At 35.7% G+C, this 27090-nt stretch overlaps 1 protein-coding gene across 2 annotated transcripts in view; it reads right to left on the bottom strand.

Moving 5' to 3' along the window:
- LOC149799370 (AMMECR1-like protein) overlaps positions 1 to 27090 on the bottom strand; it is an 89004-nt gene that overhangs the window by 21730 nt on the left and 40184 nt on the right. Inside the window, exon 6 of one of the 2 annotated variants that reach the window (XM_089958704.1) lies at positions 18558 to 18659. In XM_089958704.1, coding sequence (XP_089814830.1) covers positions 18558 to 18659 — 102 coding nt within the window. Of the gene's footprint in view, positions 1 to 12660; positions 18660 to 27090 lie in introns of those variants that run through there. The other variant, XM_089958703.1, reaches the window with a different exon arrangement.

The following is a 27090-nucleotide window of genomic DNA, read 5'->3' as shown; positions in this document are numbered from 1 at the left end:
ATTTACATCTGTAAGCTCCTAAGGTTGCGCTCACCAGATAATATGTACTTTTGAGAGAATGACGTATGTAAGGTGAAGTAGTTCACATTTAAAACATGCACAGTGGAGAGAATGTTTGCATACCTCTATGCTACATTAATGTAATGTGGATGATATTTCTTTTGGATATTGTACTTTTGGAAATTTTACATGATTTAAGCACACTGCTAACTAAAATGACTGTTCCCTTGTGTTAAAAAATCAGTCTGAATTAGTCTAAAGTACACTATACATAGCAGCTATTAAAATAGGGAAAATGAATTTTGTCAGACTTGACAATACCAGCTTCTGAAAGTGCAATGAATGAATTACCAAATATATAAAATGTAAAAAAAGTTATCGGCTCTTTTTTATGCAATTTACCTCTGAATTTCAGGAAGTGAAAATGACCAAGTAGAGCTAGCACTTTTTTGAAAGGTGCACATTTGAAGTAAGGCCAAGCTATATACTCTATAACCCATAGTACACCCATCAATCATACACCAAAATAAAGGGAATTAAAGGTTCTTTGCATTACACCTAAGATATACACGGTCTTTTTTAAATAGCCAGTATGACCAGTGAGGAAAGCCGGGGACATTCTTTTTCTTTAAAATCCTAACCCTATGCAAAATGCGAAACTGTATAGCGCCACCTAAGGTGCCACCGCATCTTAGCAAGTTTACAAGCGAGTAAGGGACAGCACAACATATAGTATTTTTTAACTATAACTTATACTAAGGACAGTACAACATGTATTTTTTAACTATAACTTATACTAAGGACAGCACAGACAGATACGGGGTTATACTCTACGCTCAACAAAGTTGCACACCCTCCCCAAAATCAATCCCGCGAGGTGTAAAATGTCACCGCGTCAGGGTGATAACGCAGAAGTTGCACAACCTTTTGGCTTTCGAAACCCCGTACATAATTCGGACGCTAAAGTATATAAACTGACTGACACTTTGAAATCCAAAAATAGCTCACTCGGTTTTTCGTACTTCTTTTCTTAAATATAATCGCAGAAAAAATACAGATGAACCAGAAAACCAAACGAATTTAATAAAACAAGGATTTTATCTGTGAAAAAAAATATTATTTATTGTACGCCCGCCCGTGTGATAGTCTTTGATAAAATTCTTGACTTTGTCACCTTGACTTGTCAAGGGGAAGTAATTGGAGATGTTTTACTTTCCTGTTGTGATCATACAGGTTACACGGAAAATTGTTTACCCTTTTGTAGTGTATATCATTACAGTTAACTGTTGACTACAGTTGTTGCAAAATAATACTTGAATTTAGTCCTACTTATATAACCCGCTAAAGGTGATGACATCTTTTGACAAAGTCACCTTGACAAAGTCAAGGGGAGGGAACTAATTCCATGAGATATGCTTAACGGAGTTATCTCACTTAAATAATGCTATTTACATTTAAAAAACTTCAGGATTTTAGTGAATTACCTAACAATAATGAAAACAATCCTTTGTTTATTATATTTTTTGAGATGGCAGATTTGTATATATTTTCTGCGACTTTTCGTACTGAGGGCATGCAAATATCAAAATATTTGCCAGCTGAGTTCATCGATTGAAATATTATTTCTTCATTCGTATCTAAATTTATGGATACAACTCTCTTGGCTCTTTTATCACTACAGCCAGTATTACCAGACTTACCATTTTGACTTTGTGTTACAATTCTCAGATTGGATAAAGAATTGTCGAGTTTGTTGTTGTTGATATGATCGATCACAAGACCGTCTTTGATCTCTCCGTTAAATACCTCAAACACGAAGCGATGATTGTCATAATGTTTCTTTCCAACAGTAAACATTAAATAACCAGCATTGGTAACAACACCAACTGGTTTTTTTCAACTTGCAATTTCTGACTATTCCCTCACGATTTGCTTCATAGTTATTGATGATGGGATGTGGGACAAATTCTTGATTCATTTTATATATACAATGTATTTGTCTAATTTATAATTTGTCTGAAAACTTAGTTATATAATCGCGCTCACATTTTAGCGCAACATTATTATTTTTTTTTTGTTATAATATCTTTTAAGTTCACGGTATCTTTTTCCTGCGCAACTTGCACATAACTGTGTTTTACCCCTGACCCCAACACCACATCGCAGACACGGTATTGATCCTAAACTCCCCCTTCGGATGCTTTGGGAATGTTCCCCGCAGAATTCTTTTCTGCAGGATTTGTTACAAACAGTTACAGATCAAAGTTTAAGCCACTTGCATTGATTCATTATATATATATAATATTTCTTATATAAATGTTTGTCTTAAATATAATATGGAGGAGTTTGAAATATTAGCTGCAATCAAGCCCTGGAAAGCTTCTAGATTCGATCTTGACAGGCTAACTCCTGACTCGCGGAGACGAGCCCTGACTGATCTGTTTGATATTATCAGGGGTGCCAAAAAAGAATTTCGTAATGATGGAGCATCTCACGTATGGTCTACATTCAAAATTATACGCCTTGACAGAGTCAAGGACGAAGTCAATGTCGACTCTGTCAATGTTGACTCTGTCAAGGACGCTACAATGAATGATGCACGAGCGAAAACAATTATCGATTACCTCTTTGATAATCAGAAATATTTTTTCGGAATAAAATTTATTGTGCAAGCAGATTCCGATACGTGGATTATCCGTGATAAAAATGACCCTGTCCTTGCTAATGGAAAAACCGTTCTGTTAAGTAAAGATTCCAAACCAGGAATGTTGACTGGGATTGATAAACCATATTCCGCTCGAGCGTATCCTGTGACCACGGTCATTTATGGAATCTATCCGATAAAAACATCAAAAATCAATAAACTTGCCCCAATGAGATTCTCAAAACTGAATTGTGTAGCCGAGCGAGTAATGGAACATTTCAAAAATGCGATGCGCGGAAACGGTCTAACTGATCTAAGATGTTCCAAGATAGCAGCGTGGGCTGAAAAAGTCAAGGATACAGGAGCGTCAATAAACGATGTTGCCGAGCTAGAAAAAGCACTAAGATTTCCCATAACCGTAACAACGATAACAAAGGAAGTATTATACAAATCGAAATATAATCGGAACGGAGCTCCAATATCATTGATCATAACGCTCACGCTTGGACTAACGCAGTTACGATATTTCCGCGGGATCGTGTTGTGATATATTAGCCCCCGGAGTTTTCCGGGGAGAACTCTGGTAAAAATATGTTTGATTTTATTAAACAGATAAGCAAAAACGATCCTGTGTCGGTGTGGTTGTTTAAAAGTTCCGAAGATGGCGAGTATGATCAATTTGTAAGATCTAACGGTGAATTATACCGGACGGAATCTCTGCAACAGGAAATGAAAAAACTCCCAGAGAAATATTCAGAAAACACTGAGCAGTTATTAACTAATTGTTTTACAGTTCCGAGTGTTTCCGCTCACGCCGCCAGAGAAAGAAATTCATGGAAGCCAACCCGAAGTGAGTTTCTTGAAGATATACAATTGAGTTGTGTCGAGTATGGACATGGCGGTTTGTGGAATACCAAGTATGACCGCAGCGAGATGATATCAGTTGATATGGTTGCGTGTTATCCGGGAAGCTTTCTTGGGATGGGCGAGAGTAGTGGATGTTTTAAAAGATTTGGACATCCCACGAACTCGATGACACGAGTTGCTATAAACGGTCCTTTACCGATTTTTCGCTGACAGGATTTGCTCGTGTGACGTCGTTTGAATTTGCTGAAAAACTTCATCCGTGCTGTTATGTTTGGTTTGGCAGACACTTTAGTGAAAAGCGCTGGGCACCAATAGTGCTATTGCGATATATGCTTGACAGCCGAATACTGGTATCGTTGACTGTCAGTGAAGCAATCATATCATATCGACCGCAGACTTTGGTTTGGTTACCAACACCGGAGCGTATCAGTCTCGATGAAGGTATTGAAGAGTATGCACGAGAGAGTCCAAATACTCCCATGGATGTCATTGTCTGTGAGGCTCCTAAAGTTCTTAAGATTAAACTCAGCAATAGTGAAAAAAAAGCAAAGGATCTCGGGAGAAGAATAATAGATAAATTTACTCAAGGTGGCGCATATGATCATAAACTACATCACTCACGATTGATTATCGATGACGCTGAATTAAATTTTATAACTGCTGATACCACTGCGAGAAATATATTTTGTAATCGGGAGGACGCGCTCTTGTCCGACGGGAAAAAGTTAGGCACAATTGTAAGTTATATTAATGGAGAATCACCTCAACACACACATTTAAGAACTTCGATGCTGGCTTATGTTTCTATAAATTTACTTTCGATGATAAATCGATTTCCCAACACTGCAGTTAGAGTTGCAACGGATTCATTTTGTATCAATAAAAGATATTCAGAATCACTGGCTCGTTTTACAAGCACTGATGAATCATGGAGTTCGTGGAGAATAAAAAAGGACATGTTACATGGATATTGTGAATCCGCTGACGTTGAAATTAAGGATAATTATTGCAAATCAGAATTATCAGAAATGTCGAACGCACCGCCTGTGTATGATCCAATCACCAGACACAAAACCGTCTATTTGAACGGACCGGGTGTGTCTGGTAAGACAACTCGAGCGATTGAATTATTTCGAAATTCAGATATGATTGTGCTAACACCTACACAAAGACTCGCCAGGGAGATGAAACAACGAGGAGTTAATTCTTGTACTTATCACGGGTTTTTCAAATACAGCGGTGGTGTATGGACTCCAGATCGAATGGGAACAAAATATATTCCTGAGAAAGTAATCTGGGACGAAATAGACACAGTGTCGTTAGATATATTAAAATTGTTCCTGGATTGGCTGCTAACAAAAAATACAGCTGTGATAATGTGCGGCGACCACGGTCAGCCACCACCTTTTGTTGGTCCATCTCCGCATTTGTGGTTAAAAGATTTTGTTGATTATTATGAAGAAGTGTCTGATGATCATAGAGCACTTGATGCAAAGCTGAAGGAATTTAAAACATTAATCAGATTACAACCGAATAAAATTCAATGTGAAATCATGCGCGAGATGATTCCTGTAACTTCAATGAGCGACTTTTGGAAAACGTGGAGACCAAGCGATTTGATAGTGGCAAGTAGAAAGATAGTCAGAGACACACTTCAACAGCAGTTATTTCAATTACAACAAGAAAAGTTTCCAATGTTGCCAACGCCGCTGTGTTATAGACCAGCTGATACGCGGTTACAGAATATAGATGTTGATATACCAGGACAGACCGAGAAACAGAATTTAGTATTGAATGATATTGTTGCAGTTGATATCAATGTTGTTGAAGATGCACTCAAAATGAACAAATCCCCGTGGACGCTAGGATACGCAATGACGATACATTCATCTCAAGGACTGACTATCAGTGATACAACTGTCTGGATCGTTGATGATCGAATCGAGTGGTCAAATTTAGTTTACTTGCCTGTGTCCAGAGTCAGAAGAATATCTCAACTGCGAAGAATTGTCTTGGATGAGTCAATGGCTGATAATAATGAAAACAACAATGATATAATAAGAAAAAAATTAGCCGGTTACAAACAGAGTGACAAAAAAAAATAATCGCGATTTCGACCTTGATGTTGAATTTATTAACGCGTTAAAACAACAGCAGAATAATCACTGTGCGAGCTGTAATTGTATAATGTTGTGGCAGTATTCGAGTAAACACCCAAAACAATTTACCGTAGACAGAAAAGATAACAATCTTGGTCATACACGCGATAATGTGATGCTGACCTGTCTTGAGTGTAATCGACGTCGGGGTGCAGGCGCCCTTGGTGCTAGTTAAGTGATTTGGGCGGTAATTGTGTGTGCTCGGGAATTACTTGTAATTGATCACGTGTGAATCCACGTTGAGGAACAGTTGAATCCAGCCTGTAGATTGCTGGTCTACCAGTAGATCTAGTTATGTTAGATATCTTGTGTGTGGTAATACTCCAGATAGGATCAGTCGCTCTTTTTTTACCACCTTCAAGTTCACCTAGTTCATATAAATATCTCACAGTGACACTACCCAGTATTGGTCGTGATGAAAAACCACGTCGTTGTACAGGTATATGTTTTTTAGTGACCGCGATGGCAGGTTTCATGTTGGTTGTTCGAGTAATTTCATTATTTAATGCAGCTATCGCGCTTGGTAATCTTGCAACCCATTCACGAGATCTCTTGTCCTGAATGAATTCTTTCGCGTATTGATATCCAAATAACCGCTCAGCAAGTGTTCGATTAAATCGCTCAACAATTGCCTGATCACGGTGAATTGCAGTATGTCCTCGCCTGATGGCGACATTATGTTGCTTCATCAGTGATGATACTGTGCCTTGAAATTCTTTGCCAGGATCAACTTGTAGCAGCTGTGGCCATCGTAGACCACCTCGTTGATAAATTCGTTCAAACGCAGAAGCAACCTCAGATGCTGTTTTAGTCGCTAACGGTTCCGCATCTTTGTATCTACTTGCAACATCAACTACAGTTAACGCGTACTTGTATGTTCGGCGACGAATGGTATCATGTGGTAGAAATAATATATCAGCTTGGTGAACTTCATTTGGCACACTAACATCAAAATGTGCAAAGTGAATTTGTTTAGGACGCGGTAGATAAATTTGCCATATTGCTTGTTTGGATAACCAATCTGCTGCAGTATCACGTGTGACTTTTGCTGCGTTGGCAAGCTTGCCGATTGCTGCGCTACCTCTCCAGTATCCTCTTGGGGAATAATAAATCGACTCCATTATAATTAATTACTAGTGCCTAATACAAGCTTAGATTTCATCGCAGATTTTATTAACCAGCTAGCTAACTTTTCTTTGAAAGATTTATCAGTGATGGCATTTAACGCGTGAATTAATTTCACATCCGCGAGATGGCGCTGTTGCAAATCCTTACTTCGGTAAGCTACATCATGGACATAGCATGCTTTATCGATGGCATTTATCGGATACTCACCTGGATAGGGCTGATTTAAGGCATCAAGCCTGATATCAAGTCGGGTTCCAGGACCACAGTAATTATATCCTGGAAGATGTTTTTCTCCTGGGTATTTAGCCCACGGAGCTCCTGGTAATTTTCCTAACTTGGCTGCAATATCACCTCCTTTTTTTTTTACTTGACTTTGATTTTGGCGCTGACTTTGGTTTTGGCTTTGGTTTTGGCGCTGACTTTGGTTTTGACTTGTCGCCGGGAATAAATTTAAATTTCTTTGCACCACATCGTTCACACTTGCCTGTAAGCGCAGATCTGTTATTTTTTGTTGTAGTGGTTGTTATGTCTGCAGTTGGGGTACGTGCTCTACATTTCACACATTATAAATCCATATTCTTTTATAATATATCTAATGGAGATCACTGACTTTTCTGCTACAAGGAAACGAGAACCAGTTAAGCATAACTCGGTGCTACCAAATTCAATTCGAATGATAATTATAGGCCCATCTGGGAGTGGTAAGACGCAGTTGTTACTTAATTTAATAATGAAGTGGATGAAGTGGGATAAGTTGTATTTGGTAGCTCCATCTGTGGACGATCAGCGATGCTACAGCGTGTTAAAAGATTTTAATGAAAGTGCAAAATCATTAAACGACGGTGATGATGTTGTTGAATTTATTACTAGTATTGATGAATCACCAAGTATCGATGATATTGATGGGAGAATTAACAATTTAGTCGTGTACGACGATGTGATATTGGACAAACAATCAAATCCTGCCAGGATATTCTCACGCGGCAGACATAAAATCGTGGATGTAATTTATGTAACTCAACAATATACACAAATCCCGAAAGTGATCAGGGACAACTGTAACATTCTTGCGTTGTTCAACGGCGTTGACACACACAAGTTACTAAATATACATCAGACTTGGTGCAGCGGCGATATGGATATAAATAAGTTTAAACATTTCTTTAGTCGTGCTCAGGCAAAACCACATGGGTTTGTAACGATAAATTTACATGATCCTCGAACACGGTATCGAGTTGGATTAGATACAATTTTTGGATAGAAAGCAGCAGAGGGGGCGACGACAACAAAACGCAGCAACAACGGCGACAACGGCGTGGGGTTAGCCCTCCATTTCGGCGTTTGGAGGCTTCTAAAAGTTGTGGGATTCAGCCCCTTCTGGGGGCAACGACAACAAAACGGCGACAATTACGTTTACAACGAAGCGTCAGCGCGTTTTTTTAAAGGGCTTATTTCGGCGTTTGGAGGCTTCTAAAAGTTGTGGGATTCGCCCCCTCTGCTGCTGGACGAATTGTATGCAAGTACATATAGCGTGCTTTAAAAAAAAATAACCAAATAACGTCTTAAATTAAACATAAAATTATGTCAAAAGGAAAACAAAAACAATTTCTTCCCTTCATTCTGACATAATTTATTAAGAAATTATTATTATTTCTGAATAAATACTGCTTTATATAACCAAAATATCTTAACTGAATTATTGTAAGCCCTACCGAAAGCTAATGTCTGTCCATAATAAAATATATACTAATAGAGAAATAAACTATATTCAAATAGTACTAGTAACTGTGCATTTTTGAAAGTGTACGTAGTGCAAGAATATGTGTTAGTATCAAAAACATAGTAACAAGGTCCTAACATTGATGGAATGCAAACTTGATGAAGTTACAAATATTAAACTTTTATTTTTATGATATATCGCTTAATAAATTAAAGTGAATTTCAATCATGCATTTTTTAATATAATCTTTTGCATATAAATTAGTGTCAATATGATCTGTGTCAATGATCAGGTTGGAGTCGAGTAGTTTACAAAATATATACTATAAGCGAGACTATCACTCGTCTCCTGAAAACCGTTCTTTTTCTATTAGGTGCCCTTATTTACACATATTTTTGAGGCAGACAAAGCATTTCCCATTCCACTTAGGTTAGTCCCAAGTTTAGCTTTGGTTTGGTTTTGTACTTTACGGCACAGCAACACAAGTAGGTTATTTAGTGCCAAGGCAATCGGAGTAAAGTGCCTTGCCAAAGGGCACACCATGGTAGCTGACCCAGGCTGGTTCAATGGTAGGATTCGAACCTGTACCCTTTCGGTTGCAAGTCCGGCATGCTGACCACTGTGACTCCCCAGTTGAACATTGAGAATACATTATGCTGACCTACTGTTGTGGCGTGTAGTTCCATGACTCCTATCACGAATAGCACTGAAGCAATTACCTTGAACACAAAAAACAATAGGCCAATGCGGGCAATTATATATCTCAACTTACTTCGATAACTTAACAGTTAACCATTTGACCAAGCAGACGTGTGCAGATTTGTAAGAAACACAATATATGTCAACTGCCCCCCCGACTTTGTATCTTGTTTATTTAACCTAATTTGCAATAGTCCAATACAAAGAAATGTATAAAGCTAAAATCTTAAGTCATACACAGTCTCTAGCTCAAAGTCATCCAAAACCTTTAAGATGGAAGCCCAAATTCCACGTTTCATCAAAATCAGATCATAGGTATGGCTTCCAGAGAAATTAGGAATGATAGAATCTTAAATTTGTATCACTCTAGGATAGGAAAATTCCTTCTACCAGAACTATGCTAATTCTGATCCAGAGGGTAGAATTTCTATTCCAATGCAGACACATACATGTTACGGATATCTGTTTCATCTATTTAATTTATAACATATTTTCTATTTTAGTCATTTGGGTTTATGACAGTTATGTCTTTTAATTCTATAATTCAGTGGCTGGCAAGCAATATAAAGTACATGTACACTACGTTGTGGGAATCTCATTCAGAAGATCGCTATGGTCATATAAACAACTATGTCGGTCAAGTACGCCATGCATTTATTCGAATGAAGGTCACGAAACATCACATGAAACTAAAAGTTCATTTGCCCTGTTAGAACTGTCATGCACACCCTAGTTGTTGATTAGTTTAATAGTTTGAGAAAGTCAAAACATGACTGGTCGAGTTGTTTTGAAAAAAAAAATGATTTAATTATTCAAGAATCTTTTAATTAATCAGATTTCTGTTAATTTGCTGCGTATATTGAGACTATATAATAAGAATACACATTTATTCCTCAGTCCATACCAGGTTTGTAAGAGTCCTTGAGAAGAAAATTGATTTATTTATATTTGTTTTTATTGGATCTAGCGGAGTGGAAAATCTTCAATTTAAACAGTCAGTGTTTTTGGGATTACATGACTTCAATATTTAAATGACTATATTGCATTATATGAAATTTTCAAGGACTTCACTGATGTTCTACATTGAATTAAAAAGCATTTGGATTTAGAACTGTGATTCTTCCATAGTTTTAGCATCGTAGCACATAAACACATTAGAACCTTCTTTCGGAATACCTTTGGACAGTTTCCGGATTAGTAAGAAATTGATAGTATAATTTAAAATATTCTATGGATTCATATACCGTCAGTTATTTTTAATTGTTTTCACTTTCTTTGCGCGCGCGCGCGTGTGTGTGTGTGATTTAGATTTGTAACATAGCTTTAACAATTTTTCAGTCATATCGCTACGACATCTGCAGTGTGACAGTTTATAGTGATGTCTAGCACTGGGACATCGTGCCGCAGACATGTATCATGATGTCCCACCAAGTCACATTATCCTGACACCAGGCTGACAAGTCCTAACACTAACCTCTTAATGCTGAGCGCCAAGCGAGACAGCTGTTAGTACCATTTTTGTAAGTCTTTGGTATGACATGGCCGGGGATCAAACCCACGACCTCCCGCATCCGAGGCGGACGCTCTAACCACTATGCCACGTTTGCTTTAAGGTAAATTTAAATAAATTTGTATCTTCGAAACTTGAATGCTTGTTGGGTTCACCTTGTCTTCTTAATTAAGTTTAATCCCCTATATGTAACAGTAAGGAAGAATCATCATTTTCATATTTGTGAATGAAGAATGATGGTTAAAGTCACAATGTCATATTGTGAATACCAATTATTGTGAATACCGACGTAAGTATAAAACAGCACAACACCTACTAAAATATTCATTATCTCCTGATCGAGTTTAAATGGTTATTTCATACAGAAAAATTAAGTATACATTTTAAATTACAATTTAACTCGTATCGAAGATGAGTGATTGAAATTGCCACAATAGTAGCAAAATAGTCTTTGTCCAAACTGCGATAAAAAATGTGAGAGGGTAAAAAAAATAATCAATACCATTTTTATCCCCATCTTCGCTAGCCAAGGTTCCGATATGTTAACCCCTATCTACACCTTGGCGTATCGATCCGATCTTTCTGTGCTTCGCCTTCTGTGCTTCGGGTCTATGAATTTCATTGGATGCAAGCCATCACATCCAATCCAAATTAAGTTGTTCAAATTGTTCCTATAAGATCGAGACGAAGGGAGCACACGACTTGAAAGGACTGATAAATAAGCAATTATCTACTGCCGGTCCGTGTTTGTACAAATACCTTCGACTCAAATACATCTGTAATGGCATCCCTCTGGTACGTAGTCATACTTTCGGTGTTTAACTTACAAAAAATATCCTCCGTCATTTTCGGCCGATGTACAAAGCTCCACTGTTAATGGTTAGTTGGCATCACCTGCTAAGGAGGGCAACTCATGAAATCCAATAGATGTCGCTAGGACAAAGCACTAAAATATATGTTCGATCCGCCAAGGTGTAGATAGATTATCATATTGGAACCTTGGCTAGCAAAGAAATCTTATCCCAAACATTAAAAAGGAAAGACATAGTGACAAGTACTAAATTCAACTTTGATGAATAATTGATATTTCTTTCATACATAATTACAATAACAGCTCTTTTCTTTTCATTGAAAAACAGACGTAGCAAGATGAACATGTAACAAGATCAAGCAGTGCTAAATATCAAGTCGCAGGACAGTACAAACTCTAAGCATGTTGGAATGAATGGTTATCTGGATTGTTGAGAAACAATACTGTAATAATGAAGGAAATCAGTTTTTGCTAGCTTATGTAACCTACGACCAGTTATTAGGCCAAGTCACGATGAAAGAAACGGATATTTGCTATCACCTTTCTGCACTAGAAAATATCATACACGCATATGAATGTGAGACAATAACTCTCCTCTTTGTACAGGTGAGCTAAATGTGATTATGATGTTTATACGAGTATACCTGTGTGTGTGTGCGCGCGCACGCTTGTGTGTGTATGTGTGTGTGATTTGGATTTTTAACATAGCATTAACAATTTTTCAGTCATATCGATCCGATGTCTGCAGTGTTAACTTATAGAGATGTCTAGCACTGAGGCATCATGACGCAGACATGTAGCATCGTGTCCCACCCAGTTACATTATCCTGACACCAGGCCGACAAGTCCTAACACTAAACTCTTAATGTTGTGCACCAAGCGAGGCACCTGCTAGTACCACTTTTATAAGTCTTTTGTATGTCTCAGCCGGGAATCGAACTCGCGACCTCCGCATCTGAGGCGGACGCTTTAACCACTTAGGCAACCGGAGCGGTCATGAGTATACTCAGTGGTTTCAAATATGCTTTGAACTACCCCATCCGCTTTTTAAAGTTGACGCTTCCTCAAACACTTGTTAACATGACTGCAGACACCGTCAAACAAATAGAAACAAATGTGAAATAAAGATAAAACATTTATTCACTAAGCTCTAATTGAAGATGATAAAATGACAGGTGACAAAATGACTCAGGTAAACACAGACATACAAGTTTTCACCTGTATCTAAAATAGAACAGACAAGACTACCGACAGTCTGTAATCTCAATGCACACAGATACCAGATGACCTGATTTCTTAATTTCCAAAACCTTTTCATGCATATTTAAGAAATTTTACCATTTCTTAATAAACTATTGTAATATATTTTGTAAACTTTCAAAAATTACCACTCATGAACAATAGCTTTTTAATGCATTGATTATAATTTTCAAATTATGTTTGCTAATCAACTCACAACCAGTCTAAGAAATGCAATCAATTGTTATGTCAACTAAGCTTCCTCTATCACAATTCTTCTTATCTTTTGTCTGTTTTGAAAGAAAGCCCTTATTAATTTCAATTCAATTAATTACAATTTACCGATACAGAAATAAAACTGCTTCTACTTCTTGTACTAATCACTAAACTGATTTCTTAAATAAACTTTTTCCAGATTTTTCAGATTTCAAATTTTCCATTAATCCAAACAAAGATGACAGTAGCAAAATCCTTTTAGATTTCACCTTTAGTTTAACCAGCATTCAAAGCATACAGAAAGGGAGAATCAAGACAAATGAAACCAGGCTATAACTAATGATCACATGTTCAAAGAAATATACAAAATATTTATTCCACACTTTAGGGAAATGGTCTTTTGATTTAAATATAATATGCAAATTAATGTAAAATGCTTTATAGGTACTAATATTAAAAACATGATGGCCTTATGGCAAACCAATGCTTTGTACTGTTGTTCTGTAATAAACTGGAATAAAAATAAACTTTTGGAAAGAATATAGAAAACTGGGCATTCACTGTTTTTCTACCTTTCACTCTAATTATAAGTTATACAAACTGTATACTTGAAATTTCACAAATAATTATAATATATATCTATATATATCTAAAAAAAGCGTATATATATATTTATTACCACACCCAAATATACCTAGTACATGCAAGAGTGAAAAAAATACACAAATAGAAATTTAAAAAGGTGCAACTCAGAAGGTAACTACCATTTAGGTTCTTCAAAATAATGGATTTGATTATATTCAGCTAAAATCATCTAAAGAAATAGAATTGACAAAGAAAGTGTAAAATATGTAAATCCATTCACAGACAAAAGAGTCCCTGAAAAGACTGTCCAGAAATTCAAGATAAGACCATTTCTTCGTCTTAATTGCCTAGTGTTGAACCCACCTCTAATTTATGCAACAAGATTTTCAAATTAGCTGCTGTGTGGCCATATTGTTTGAATTGTAATGTCTGCACTATTTTCATTTAGGACAAATTAGACACCATGGTTATACTGGGTGTCATCATATTCATTTAGAGCCAACTAACACCAAGTCTTCTGACAAAAATATCATGCCAATAAAACATTCCATTTAGGACATTTTCAAACAAAATTTTCCAGATGGCTGCCATGGTGGCCTAACGTAATGCCAGAGCAGCATAATTTTCATTAAGGGCTAAGTAGTCTTCTCATATAAATCCCACGTCAATACAGCTTTATTGTTTAGAAGCTGTAGCAATCAGATATAAAGATGGCAGCCATGGTGGCCATATTGGATGCCAGACTGGCACCATTTTCATTTATTGATGAAAAGACACCACAAGAAGTCATTTTGATAAAAACCCTATGTTAATATAATTATGTATCCAAGTGGGATAGAAAGGGACAAGATTTTCAAGATGGCCACTGTGGCAGCCATAATGGATATATGTACAACACCATAATGTGCACATAAAAGTTTCATTCCAATTTATCTATGACTGGTAGAGATAAAACTCTATTCCAAACAAAGGTGCCCAAATAGCAAGATATGCTGTCCTCTATAGCTTACCTGTGTGCATTATCTTAAATTAACATGACGTCAACACCTATTAATAAACAGGAGTTAATTTCTTGACTTCATAAAATTTTAAATGTACATTTAATACATTTTACTTTTTCTACAGAACAGTTTCATACATTTCAAAATTATTCCAATCTATCATTCATGAACAATAAACAATTATTCCAATATATCACTCATGAACAATAAACAAATATGTTTTCCACACATAAATCATATTTTCAATTATCTTTCATTTATACTGTACCATGTGACTGGTACTCCATGCAGTTTTGGTTAACAACAGCAGTTGGATAGAATAGTTCACCATACATCTGTGTGATATAATTATAAATTTGTATCAGATCTGTTAGAAACATATAGATTGATTAAAACTTCATCATATGATGCAGAACACTACAAGTTACAATTTCGTAACATAAGAAAGGTAACTAATTAATGTATTCATGCACCCTTCTTGTGTGCTTTGACAATATTTGTAAACAATTTTGAAAAAAATATAGTTCTGTCATTTATTTCGTAAACTTCATTATTATTTTTATAGTTATCTGTAATGATAGAACTGAAACTTTATATTTTACAGAATTCATTAAGCCCTGAAGCTTGACATTCAATTAAGTTCAAGATATATATGTCTGCCAACCAATGTTGAAATGATTCAATGTTTCTATCCTTCAATTAGCATGAGAGTATTAAAAAATATCAACTAAAATGTTATAAATAAGTCCCTTCTGAGTCAAAGTCTTGTTGCATATGCCTTATTTCTGTACACAATCAAACTTTTAGGTGTCTAATGATATATCAGCTTGTTCCCCAGTTTAAATAAAACGCTAAAATTCCAGAAACTCTGATGCGATATAGAAACTAAAGCTCCGAAAAGTGACCTGGTAGTTTCTACAGTATCTGGGTGTAGAGTTATGGACCAAGTGATGATTCAGTTCAAGTTATGGATTAAGTCATTATACAGGTAAAGTTACAGACTAAGGCATTATACAGGTAAATATTATATCCTAGTTCCAATTTACTCGGCAGTTTTGCTCAAAGACAATTTGTATTAAGCATATTACCTTATATATGCTTCTGTTAGTTTACCCAGTATCTGATAGTTAATATTATGTAATCGTGTTGTAGACATTAACTTAATACACACAATGTTCTCATAAGCTGAGTCCAACTGCAAACTGTACAGATCCTGATCTGTGATCATATCAATGCTGGCAGATCTGAGTCTATGCACTTTATAATATGGCATCAGTAGAACAAACAACATAGACCCTGATCTGCCAGCAAATTATACAACAACATATCATGTTCAGTCTTGTATGCAGTTGTACTCAACTTATAAGTGAGTATATTGGGTTTTGAAAAATGCGTTTTTGTTTTGTTTGTTATTTTAAATCTAAAATAAAGATCAAAATGGCAGGTAACACAAGTCAAAACACCACTTCATGTAGGAAAGAAAAGTTCAGATATGCAGATAAAATCCTGGTTGTGAATAAGGTAATGTCATGCATGGAATTTTCCAGTTTGTATTCCACAGCTTAATACAGAATAAAAAGTGGTTGAAAGACATATATATATATATAGACAATTTCTGCTAATTACCACATTGGAATATGCAGCTAATAATATAATACACTGTATTACAATGTGTATGTATCAGAGTGTTACATCTTAGACAAGACTTCATGAAGGAGGACAAAAACCTTGAAACACAGAATTGTTCACATAAAGAACATTCAACAGTGCCATTCACAGACATAAAATAAGAGGGGGAAGCAATTAATGTTGATTTCAATGTTTCTTTCTTTTTTTAAGTGGCTATTTGTCCAGAAAGCTGTCACACAACTGATCGTCTAGTAAAACAATTTGCATGATAATACTATAATACTCCTTAAAACATGACCATGGCAACTGCAAGATGAAGTCATTCTATATTTCCATGGCCTTCTTTAAATGGTACCATGGCAACTGCAAGATGAAGTCATATTCTATATTTCCATGGGCTTCTTTAAATCAGTTCTGCTCACTAACAATCAGAGCATTGGGGAAACATCCTATGTATTTACCAGGCTAAAGGTTGTAAAATGGAGTTCCAATCTTTAACATAATCAAATTGCGAAAATGGACTTTACCTCACTCACAATGCCTCAGTTTTGAAAATTGAGTTTCATATATTTACCAAAGTACTTAGAAAATGGGAGTTTCATCCATTTACCATACTAGAGTTAGGATAATGGAGTTTCATTCATTTAATGGTCTAGAATTGGTTAAATGGAGTTCCACCACTTACAACACTAAAGGCGGTAAAACAAGAGTTCCAGTGATTTACCAGACTTAATTGTATTACAGTACCAATCCATATATAACATGCAGCTGACAGTGAACACATAAGATCCAAAGCTGGTTGCACCAGCCGATCATGGTCAACACATTCTTCTTTAAGTTACATGTAACACAACACACACCATGAGCTGATCACATCTTAGGTGAAAGCAGATCTCGGTCTAAATTGATTGTAAATGGGTAAATTGTAAATTGTGAACTCTGACAAATGTTGTAAATTACAATTACAGTGGAACAGTTGTTTATTTATTTGGTTTCTTTCAACTAAATGGAGCTTTATTTCTTTTAAACACTGCATACTGATAATTCAAAATGTTCCAATTTTATAATTATAAAAATTTCAATTTGTTCTGAAATCAAGTGGGGCTATACACCAGAACTAAATCGTGTAGCTTTCTGGACAAAAACCCACATGAAACATCCTAATAATTAATCTAATTACAACATAATAATAGCATAAAACAACATGTCCGTCCAATAATACAACACTCAATATTATCATCATCCACACATGATTAAGGATGCAGTCAAACCAGAACAATATAAATATAGCAATATATGTGATATATAATATCTTTCTTTATACTGTCACGTATAAATGTTAAAAGAAATTACTAAAAGATCAGTAATAGCGTTAAAAATGAATGTCCCACATGGACTGATTTTTTTTCTCCAGTTTACATATATGCAGTTAGGAAAAATAATGATGATAACAGCCCTCCATGGCAGGGGGTGAGGGAAAAAGAGGGATGGGGGTGAGAGTAATGAGACACCAGCATACATATCAAGCAAAGCAATTATCTTTATGTCAACAATAAATCAACAGAAAGAACATCATTGTTGGATCTACTGATTAGTACCAACAAACTGCAATGACCCCATCTTACTGGGGAATAATGCACAAGCAGATCTCGGTCTATGGAGTTTGCAGTTGGATCATATATATATATATATATATATATATATATATATATATATATATATATATATATATATATATATATATATATATATATATGTATATGGTAATTATTTTGTTATTGGTTTACCTGATACACTCTTGAAAAGTAAAATTTCATTTCTGGTGCTGATTTAAATGTAACTGACAAGGTTTTGAGTCACTGTACATTTTGAGATGTAACTGACAAGGTTTCGAGTCATTGTACATCTGGGGATGTAACTGACAAGTTTTTGAGTCACTGTGCATCTGGAGATGTAACTGACAAGTTTTTGAGTCATTGTACATTTGGAGATGTAACTGACAAGGTTCTGAGTCATTGTACACCTGGAGATGTAACTGACAAGTTTTAGAGTCATTGTGCATCTGGAGATGTAACTGACAAGTTTTTGAGTCATCGTACATCTGGAGATGTCTGACATGCTCACTTGTTAATCCTTGTTCTTTGCAGATATATTTTTTCTCGGAAATTAAATATAAAGTAGATTTGTTTTAAAACACATTCTTACCTTAGAGCAATCAGAAAAATTGAAGTCCTTCACATTTAAAATATTTAATTTTAAAACTGGAAAAAACTGTTCAAGTGGCATGAAAATCTGAACAGGCCATCTACTTATGCATACGTGCATGCCTATAAAATTTAATCTGCTTACCGTATACACTTTCTCATAAGTAAGATCCAATTGTGTAGATACAGATCTGCTGCTGCATCCTATACCATCAGATCTGGGTCTATACAGTTTGCTAGGACTATCCTGCAAAACAAACATGGACCCCAAGCTACTGTCACATAAAGCACCAGCAGATCAAAGTCTATGTTGCTTGGCCCTACTTATATCTGAGCATATACAGTTTACAGTCAAATGGTTTTTGCACATTCATGGCTCACAAAAATTTAGTCAGAAAAGTTCAAAATAATTTTTCTAAATCATAAAAATTGCCTTAATAGCATCAAAAATCAAATTTTAAACTGGGTAAATAAAGTTAATAACATTCAATTATGCAGTTGTACAGTGCACCAAAAATAAGATGAAGCATTGAGAACATGAAGGTACATATCTGAACCAAAACATGTGTGTGACCATGTGGCAAATTTAAATGTTAATGCATGCATATTAGCTCTGAAGGCACTCTTAACAAGAAATGAATAGAACCGATATGCAGAAAATGCAGCCTTGAGAATATATAGGTTGAGCATATATTTGTAACATTCTTGCAATCTTTATGCTGTCTAAACTATAAGTTGCAATATCATAACGTGGTTCGAAATTCATAAAAATGACTTTTCCAGGTAAAATTTATGTTTTGTATGCATCTGATTACAGGTAAATACTAATATTTTTCATTTTCAAGGAATCATGTGCTAGTTTTGATGTTACCCTAGCATTTCACCAGGCTAACACATCCATTTATAATTAATACAAGTCAGGACAAATTAGGTTAAACTTTTTACATCAACTACACTTCAGAACCTTGCTACAGTGCACTCGACAAGTCTGTAATTAGCATAAAGCCCATAAATTAAATCAAGTCTGGAAAGACCAGTCATTTTCTATTTAGTTTTTTCTATGTCGAAATTCAATAAAATATGTAAACAGTCCCTTAAATCTTTCATCAAAGATGTAAACAACAATAACTGGACAAAGATAACAACAAAACATGCCATAGATATTCAAGCAATTTTTCTGAGCTGCAAAAAAATGTTCACCTTAAATACAAGAAAATCAGAAAATATAGATTTACTGGGTTGAAGTGACCTTAGCACCATCCAAAGTCATGAAATACTCATTCCTAAAATAATGGAGTTTTCTTTTTATTCCTCAAATTCCCTTTTGTTTGTTCCTAATATATGTCAGAGAAAATGACACCCCACTCCTCTCAAACCAGATGGCAGTCAATCATTGTTGATTCTAAACTAAAATACGCCACTAAGCACAGTCTAGCTGGACTGTAATCAGATCAGTAGTCTAGGGCTGTCTAACTCTGAAGGCAGTGTGATTTGTTTATGGTTAGACAGCTAGGTAGTTTCCACTATAAATTATACACTACTTCAAACTGCTAAAAGTTCACAGGTGTTCATAACATCTTATTGTAAATTTTCACTACCAGATATTGAAAAAAATTGTCTGATTTCTTGAAGAATCTGACTGCCTGCTATTTAATGGCACATCAACACATGAGATGGCTATATAAAGCCCAGGCAATGAAAGTAAAATACCTTGCCCTGATACACATCAACACATGAAAGGCTATGCAGAGCCCAGGCAATGGAAGTAAAATATCTTGCCCTGATACACATCAACACATGAAAGGCTATAGTGTCTAGTACATGGGAGTAAAGTACCTTGCCATCATGAATATCAATACATGAAAGGCTATAGTGTCTAGTACATGGGAGTAAAGTACCATGCCTTCATGAATATCAACACATGAAAGGCTATAGTGTCTAGTACATGGGAGTAAAGTGCCATGCCTTCATGAATATCAACACATGAAAGGCTATAGTGTTTAGTACATGGGAGTAAAGTGCCTTGCCTTCATGAATATCAATGCATGAAAGGCTATAAGGTCTAGTACATGGGAGTAAAGTGCCTTGCCTTCAAGAATATCAACACATGAAAGGCTATACAGAGCCAAGGCAATGGAAGTGAAATACCTTGCCCTGATACACATCAACACATGAAAGGCTATGCAGAGCCCAGGCAATGGAAGTAAAATACCTTGCCCTGATACACATCAACACATGAAAGGCTATAGTGTCTAGTACATGGGAGTAAAGTGCCTTGCCATCATGAATATCAACACATGAAAGGCTATATAGTGCCAAGGCAATGAGTATAAAGTGTATTGCCCAGATAACATCAACACATGAAAGGCTATATAGTGCCAAGGCAATGAGTTTAGTGTATTGCCCAGATAACTTCAACACATGAAAGGCTATATAGTGCCAAGGCAATGAGTATAAAGTGTATTGCCCAGATAACATCAGCACATGAAAGGATGTAGTACCTAGGTAATTAAAGTAAAGTGTATTGCCCAGATAACATCAACACATGAAAGGCTATATAGTGCCAAGGCAATAAGTAAAAAGTGTATTGCTCAGATAACTTCAACACATGAAAGGCTATATAGTGCCAAGGCAATGAATACAAAGTGTATTGCCCAAATAACATCAACACATGAAAGGATGTAGTACCTAGGCAATTAAAGTAAAGTGCCTTGCATTGATGCACATCAACACATGAAAGGCTACAGAGTGTATAGGCAAGGGAAGAACCTTGCCCAGATAACATCAACACAAGAAAGGCTATGGTGCCTAAGCAACAGGAGTAAAGTGCCTTGCCCAAATAAAAGTTAACACATGCAAGGCTATGTAATACCTATGATACACATCACAACATCAAAGCCTATTGTGTCTAGGCAATGGGAATAAAGTCAATTGCCTAGATACACATCATGGCAACCAAAAGAGCCTGATCTGGGCAGGATTTGAAGCCAAGACCTTTGGCTTGTTGTTGTTGTTGTTGGGTTTAATGCCATTTTTCAGCACATGACAGGCCATCCATACATGGCAGCTAGTATCAATGGTGGAGGAAGAACCCGGCAACACTCCGGAAAGAACCACCAACCTACGAGAAGCTACTGGCAAGATTATATGCCCACATTAGCCGAATCCTTGACTTGAACCCACACAGACAAAGGTGAGATGGCAGTGATCCGTAATGGAGAGTGCTTTAGACCACTCGGGGCCCCTAACATTAGGCTTGCAATTCTGTAATGCTAACTACTGCGTCACTGCAGTTTATAACTGCTGTGAGGAAAATCCCTTAAATTTTACTGTAATGCCTATACTGATGTGTACATATAACCATCTTGGCTCTGTTGTCAGCCTATACTGATGCGTACATATAAATATCTTGGCTCTGTTGTCAGCCTATACTGATGTGTACATATAACCATCTTGGCTATGTTGTCAGCCTATATTGATGCATACATATAACCATCTTGGCTCTGTTGTCAGCCTATACTGATGTGTACATATAACCATCTTGGCTCTGTTGTCAGCCTATACTGATGTGTACATATAGCCATATTGGCTCTGTTGTCAGCCTATACTGATGTGTACATATAGCCATATTGGCTCTGTTGTCAGCCTATACTGATGTGTACATATAACCATCTTGGCTCTGTTGTCAGCCTATACTGATGCGTACATATAACCATCTTGGCTCTGTTGTCAGCCTATACTGATGTGTACATATAACCATCTTAGCTCTGTTGTCAGCCTATACTGAGGTGTACACATAACCATCTTGGCTCTGTTGTCAGCCTATACTGAGGTGTACACATAACCATCTTGGCTCTGTTGTCAGCCTATACTGAGGTGTACACATAACCATCTTGGCTCTGTTGTCAGCCTATACTGATGCGTACATATAACCATCTTGGCTCTGTTGTCAGCCTATACTGATGTGTACATATAATCATCTTGGCTCTGTTGTCAGCCTATACTGATGTGTACATATAACCATCTTGGCACTGTTGTCAGTATATAGTGATGTGTACATATAACCATCTTGGCTTTGTTGTCAGTTCTCTTGGCTACTCAGTGGAATTGGCCCCTGATGGAGTAAGGGTTCATATAACAATGACCAGATTTAAATAGGCATTTTTAACAAACAGCTCTACGGATTCACAAGATAGTCTAAATAACAATTAAAATATAATGACATGAAAAGAGGTCTCAATTTTATGAGACAAATACCTGTTTTAGATTTAAAATTCCAACGCTCAAACCAGGTACTTACCTATCCAATTAAAGACATTTTTCATGCCTTTATTTTGACTTTCACATAAAAATGAAATTTAGCTCTTTTACACTGAACGCACTGTTGGCCTAGTACTGTATAATATGAATGTATTGCACAACCATGGCTGCACACTGCTGTGACGGTTTTGATTATTACTTCATTTCCAACTTGTAATGTTTGTGATATGTACCTTCAAAGGAATTATATACAGAGCAAGAAAAAATTACTCTTTTTCTCATTGCATCAAAACGCGAGACAAAATAGGTTCTCTTAAAATTTGCAATTTTTGCATTTTATTCCGACAGTAACCATTGCAATGTATTTGACTGAGACAGCAAGCAATGCATTGTAACATGCAAAACAATTGAATGCATTTGCATATTTATCTGCAGTGCCACATAACATGTAGTTGAATGCAGAATACAGCCAATAGTAATTTACTCTGAACAAATCATGCATTAATGCAATCCAAGTATTTGACTGTTGCCCTATATCCATTCACTATGTTTCAAACAAATATAGTCCATATTAAAAAGTAACGACTAAGCACCACTCTTTAAAAGGACAAACTTTCAAATCTTTGATATTGAACAAATTGACCAAGAAGGGTACAATTACTTCCCCTCTTCCATGTGCAAGAATGTGAATTAAAGTGTCTTTCATATTTCGGAGATGGTCATAGTTATATTTCCAAACTGACTATAGCATTTGTAAGCCAAGCAAATTATTGTCAGTTGCCAGCTACTGCTGTGACGTTTATAACAAGGAATGTTTGTGTGAAGTAAATCAATGTTCACTGTCATGTGTACTGTTCCAAATCGACAACAGCATTTCTAAGCCAAGGCAATGACTGTCAGTTACCTACTAGTACTGTGATATGTTTACAACAGGCAATGCTTGTCTGCAGTAAATCACTGATCACTGTAGTGTGTTTTGTTAATCAGTGGAAGGTAATACAGCATACACTGTATTTGCAGAACATATTGGTAAAATGCAAAAATTACAAACAGGTATATGCCCCACGAGACAAAGATGGATGGTCAAATTTCTGATGCAACCAAGTTCTAGGCTAATTGAAAAAACAACAAAATAGGACAGCTGAATCAACTAATTTCTTTGTATTGGAGTACCTGATTCTCTTCAAATCAAATTAAAATGCTCTTTATTTGAAATCTTTATCTAGAGAATCTTTTATAATGTTCAGTAAAATGTATTGAAATCTCAGAAATTCAAAATTAAGGACAACATGATTCTAAACTTTCTAATAGTTAGCTTTCAAACATCTAATTTTTAACTTTAAATTTTTAGGAACAGATAGCACATGTTAGAAAATATCTAATTTGTTGTTGTTTTGGGTTGAACATCATTTTTAGCATATGATAGGCTATATATTTTGGCCAGTATAACTGGTGGAGCAAAGACCCCTGTATTAACCACCGACCCAAGGGAAGCTACAGGGAGCTTATTTATTTTGCATAACATATACTCCTTCACATGCATGAAAATGGCAACAAAGACCGACGTGCAATAGTATTTCTAAATTATGATTTCAGCTCAAATTACAAGCATCAGTGCATAAGCAAACAAGCAAAGAAAACAGATGACATACAATGTGAGCATTGCATAGATTTTACAAATGAACATGGTCCCTTCCTCTATTCCTAGTTTTTTGAGCACCCAATGTGAAGGACGATTTTCATGAATTTTGTTGTTTTTCTCTGCTTTTTTAATGTTGCATGTCTAACTAAGTGACTGAACAAGCAAATGAAAGGACAATCAAGACATAACCATAGAGATAAACATCTTGCAAGACTGTCTAGTCTTTTGCCAGCTAATTTTCTTTAGACTTTACCAGTTACTTCCCTTGTCAAATCACCCCACTATTTTGAAATAGTCCCCCTTGATAGAGAGAACTTGATGCAAGAAAACAAACTTTTGTTGGAATTTGCTCATTAATGAAAACAGAAGAGAGACTCTCGACCTTTCAGATCTTTTTCCTTTAATAATTTTCTTTTACTTTTTGTTTTTAAAAATGAGTTTTATTGGGATCCATGCAAATTATTCCATGATTTGAGTAATTAGATATTACTGCTGCTGGATAAGATCAACAAAAATAATTACAACATTGTATAATGAGGACAGTTTGACAATATGTGAATTAGTCTATATAAAATCAACTACATAAAAAGCTACAAGTTGCATCAACAACTTTAAACTACAACTATACTATAGTAAAACTGGGATAAGAACAAAACTACATCCTGAGCTATGTACTTGATCTTGCATGTTTCATGCACTTTTGATTGCCGCATTATCAAATTTCTTAAGCTGTTATTTAACTTTCTCCTTTCTGAAAAAGGTACCCCAAAAAGTGTCCAATTTTACATGCAACAAAAATAAAAGTCAATACTATGCAATCACATTTCATCTGCTACTTGATTCAAACACAAAAACTGGGCTGTATATTGGCAATCTGACCATGAACACATTTCACATTAATCACTGGTTGATCATTATTCCCACGGACTGGTTGTGTATTGTAACATCAATGTTCCAACCAAACCGTAACTATATTTGTTTATATGTCAAGTCCAACTGCAACCAGCATGGACCCAGCTCAAACACTGTATAATGTGCCTGTTTATCTGTGTCTCTGCAGTTTGTTAGGTGTAATCAAAAACACAAGCTACACAGACCCCAGCCTGCTGGAACACTATGCATAAACAGATCAGGGTCTATGTTGTTTGCAGTTGGACTGGACCTGTGAGTATATATGGTAACCCTTTCTCCTGCTTATGAAATTGTGACAAGACGTCAGATAAGTTGCAGTCCCCTGTATAAGCACACTGTATGTTGCCAATCAGACATTTAACCATTAAATAGATGCATAAAAAACCATTCTTTTCTGTTAGAAATTAAATAGAAAAGTTTCATTTCCAAAACAATTCTGAAAGCTTTCTTACCGTCTAGTCTAATCATAGCTGTTTACTCATCTACAAGAACATATTTTGGTTCATGAACTCTGATAACAGGTTCATTGGCCCAACTGCCAAAATCAACCCCTAATAAAAACATTGTGTCTTAACACTGAATTTTACTTACCCATACAATATGGGTTTTTGTCCATCACACATTAGATAGTACCTTGTTTAACATCAGATTGATTCTATATTTTAGATTACATCATGACAAGTATGATCCTTTGTACGAGATAAAAATGTCTCAGCATAATATCAGTGTTCTCAAGATTGTTTCCTTATCTCCAGATATTTTATCACAGCTTGAGACTCATCTCACACTAAAGAAAAAATTAGGTCTTGACATATAATAAAAATGTATTAATGTTGAATGTGGGATCTCAATATGAGACAAATGATCAAAACATGAAATAATTTAATCTCATGTGAGATGATTGATCTCCACATCTTATTGGTAAAGCTGTAATAAAATTGATAAGATGTTGGATAGATTAGCAAAGATTGCTAGGCTTAACACAAGATCCTGAAACTTAGGCTTCTATTATTTTAAAACTGAGATTATAATCTTGCAATATGATTCTGGTAAATGAAAACGGAAATAAATATAAAAAAATTTTTTATCTCTGACAAAGGCATACAATTGTATATCACAATGATCCAACCTTTTAGATTTTCCACTACTGATTTTAATCAATACTGACATGGCTGAGACAAATGACATCATGAGACATTTTCATCTCTGCCTAAAATTTTATAATTTTGAGATCACTGGTCTCACTGGGATGTAGTTCTGGATATAAAGGGAATTCCCTGAGACATGAACTTAGCATTCATAATGCCACTTTATTCACATTCACTTGATATACAACAAAATGTATTTCATTGTCTCTCATTACTATATACGAGTGACAATGCTTGCCCATGTGACAAAGCTATGTGGAATACACCCATTCCTCACATGTACTTGGTGACACAAAAGATAATGCCATCGTACTTACAATATTATGAATATCTGCAATGGATCTTTCTGGCTTTAGCACTGGCATGACTAATTTGCTGACCCTTAAACAGTAATCTTTGTTTACACCAAATTATTTGTTGTAAGCTTAATTTTTCATGTTGTTTACAATGATGTAAAAATTTTCAGAAAATACTCTGTATTTTGAAAACCATATCCATACCGTATATGTCATATCTGTTTTTCCAACACTATTTCCTAGTGAAAAATGACCAACAAAATAATCCATCATATGCACTGATATGGAAGTGGGAATTTCTGCCATCAGGATCAGAATTTGTGGGTAGGAACAGAGCCCTATGACCTTTGAAACTCACATCACACAATAAGATTGATTTTATTATAATCATCTTACTTTTAAAGCAAGAAAACAAAATTT

Source organism: Sinohyriopsis cumingii, chromosome 5 (genome assembly GCF_028554795.1).
Source record: "Sinohyriopsis cumingii isolate HCF-2022 chromosome 5, ASM2855479v2, whole genome shotgun sequence".
Taxonomy (NCBI): Eukaryota; Metazoa; Mollusca; class Bivalvia; order Unionida; family Unionidae; genus Sinohyriopsis; species Sinohyriopsis cumingii.
The sequence above is the reverse complement of the archived record's forward strand: the minus strand, read 5'-3'. Positions and strand labels throughout refer to the sequence as shown.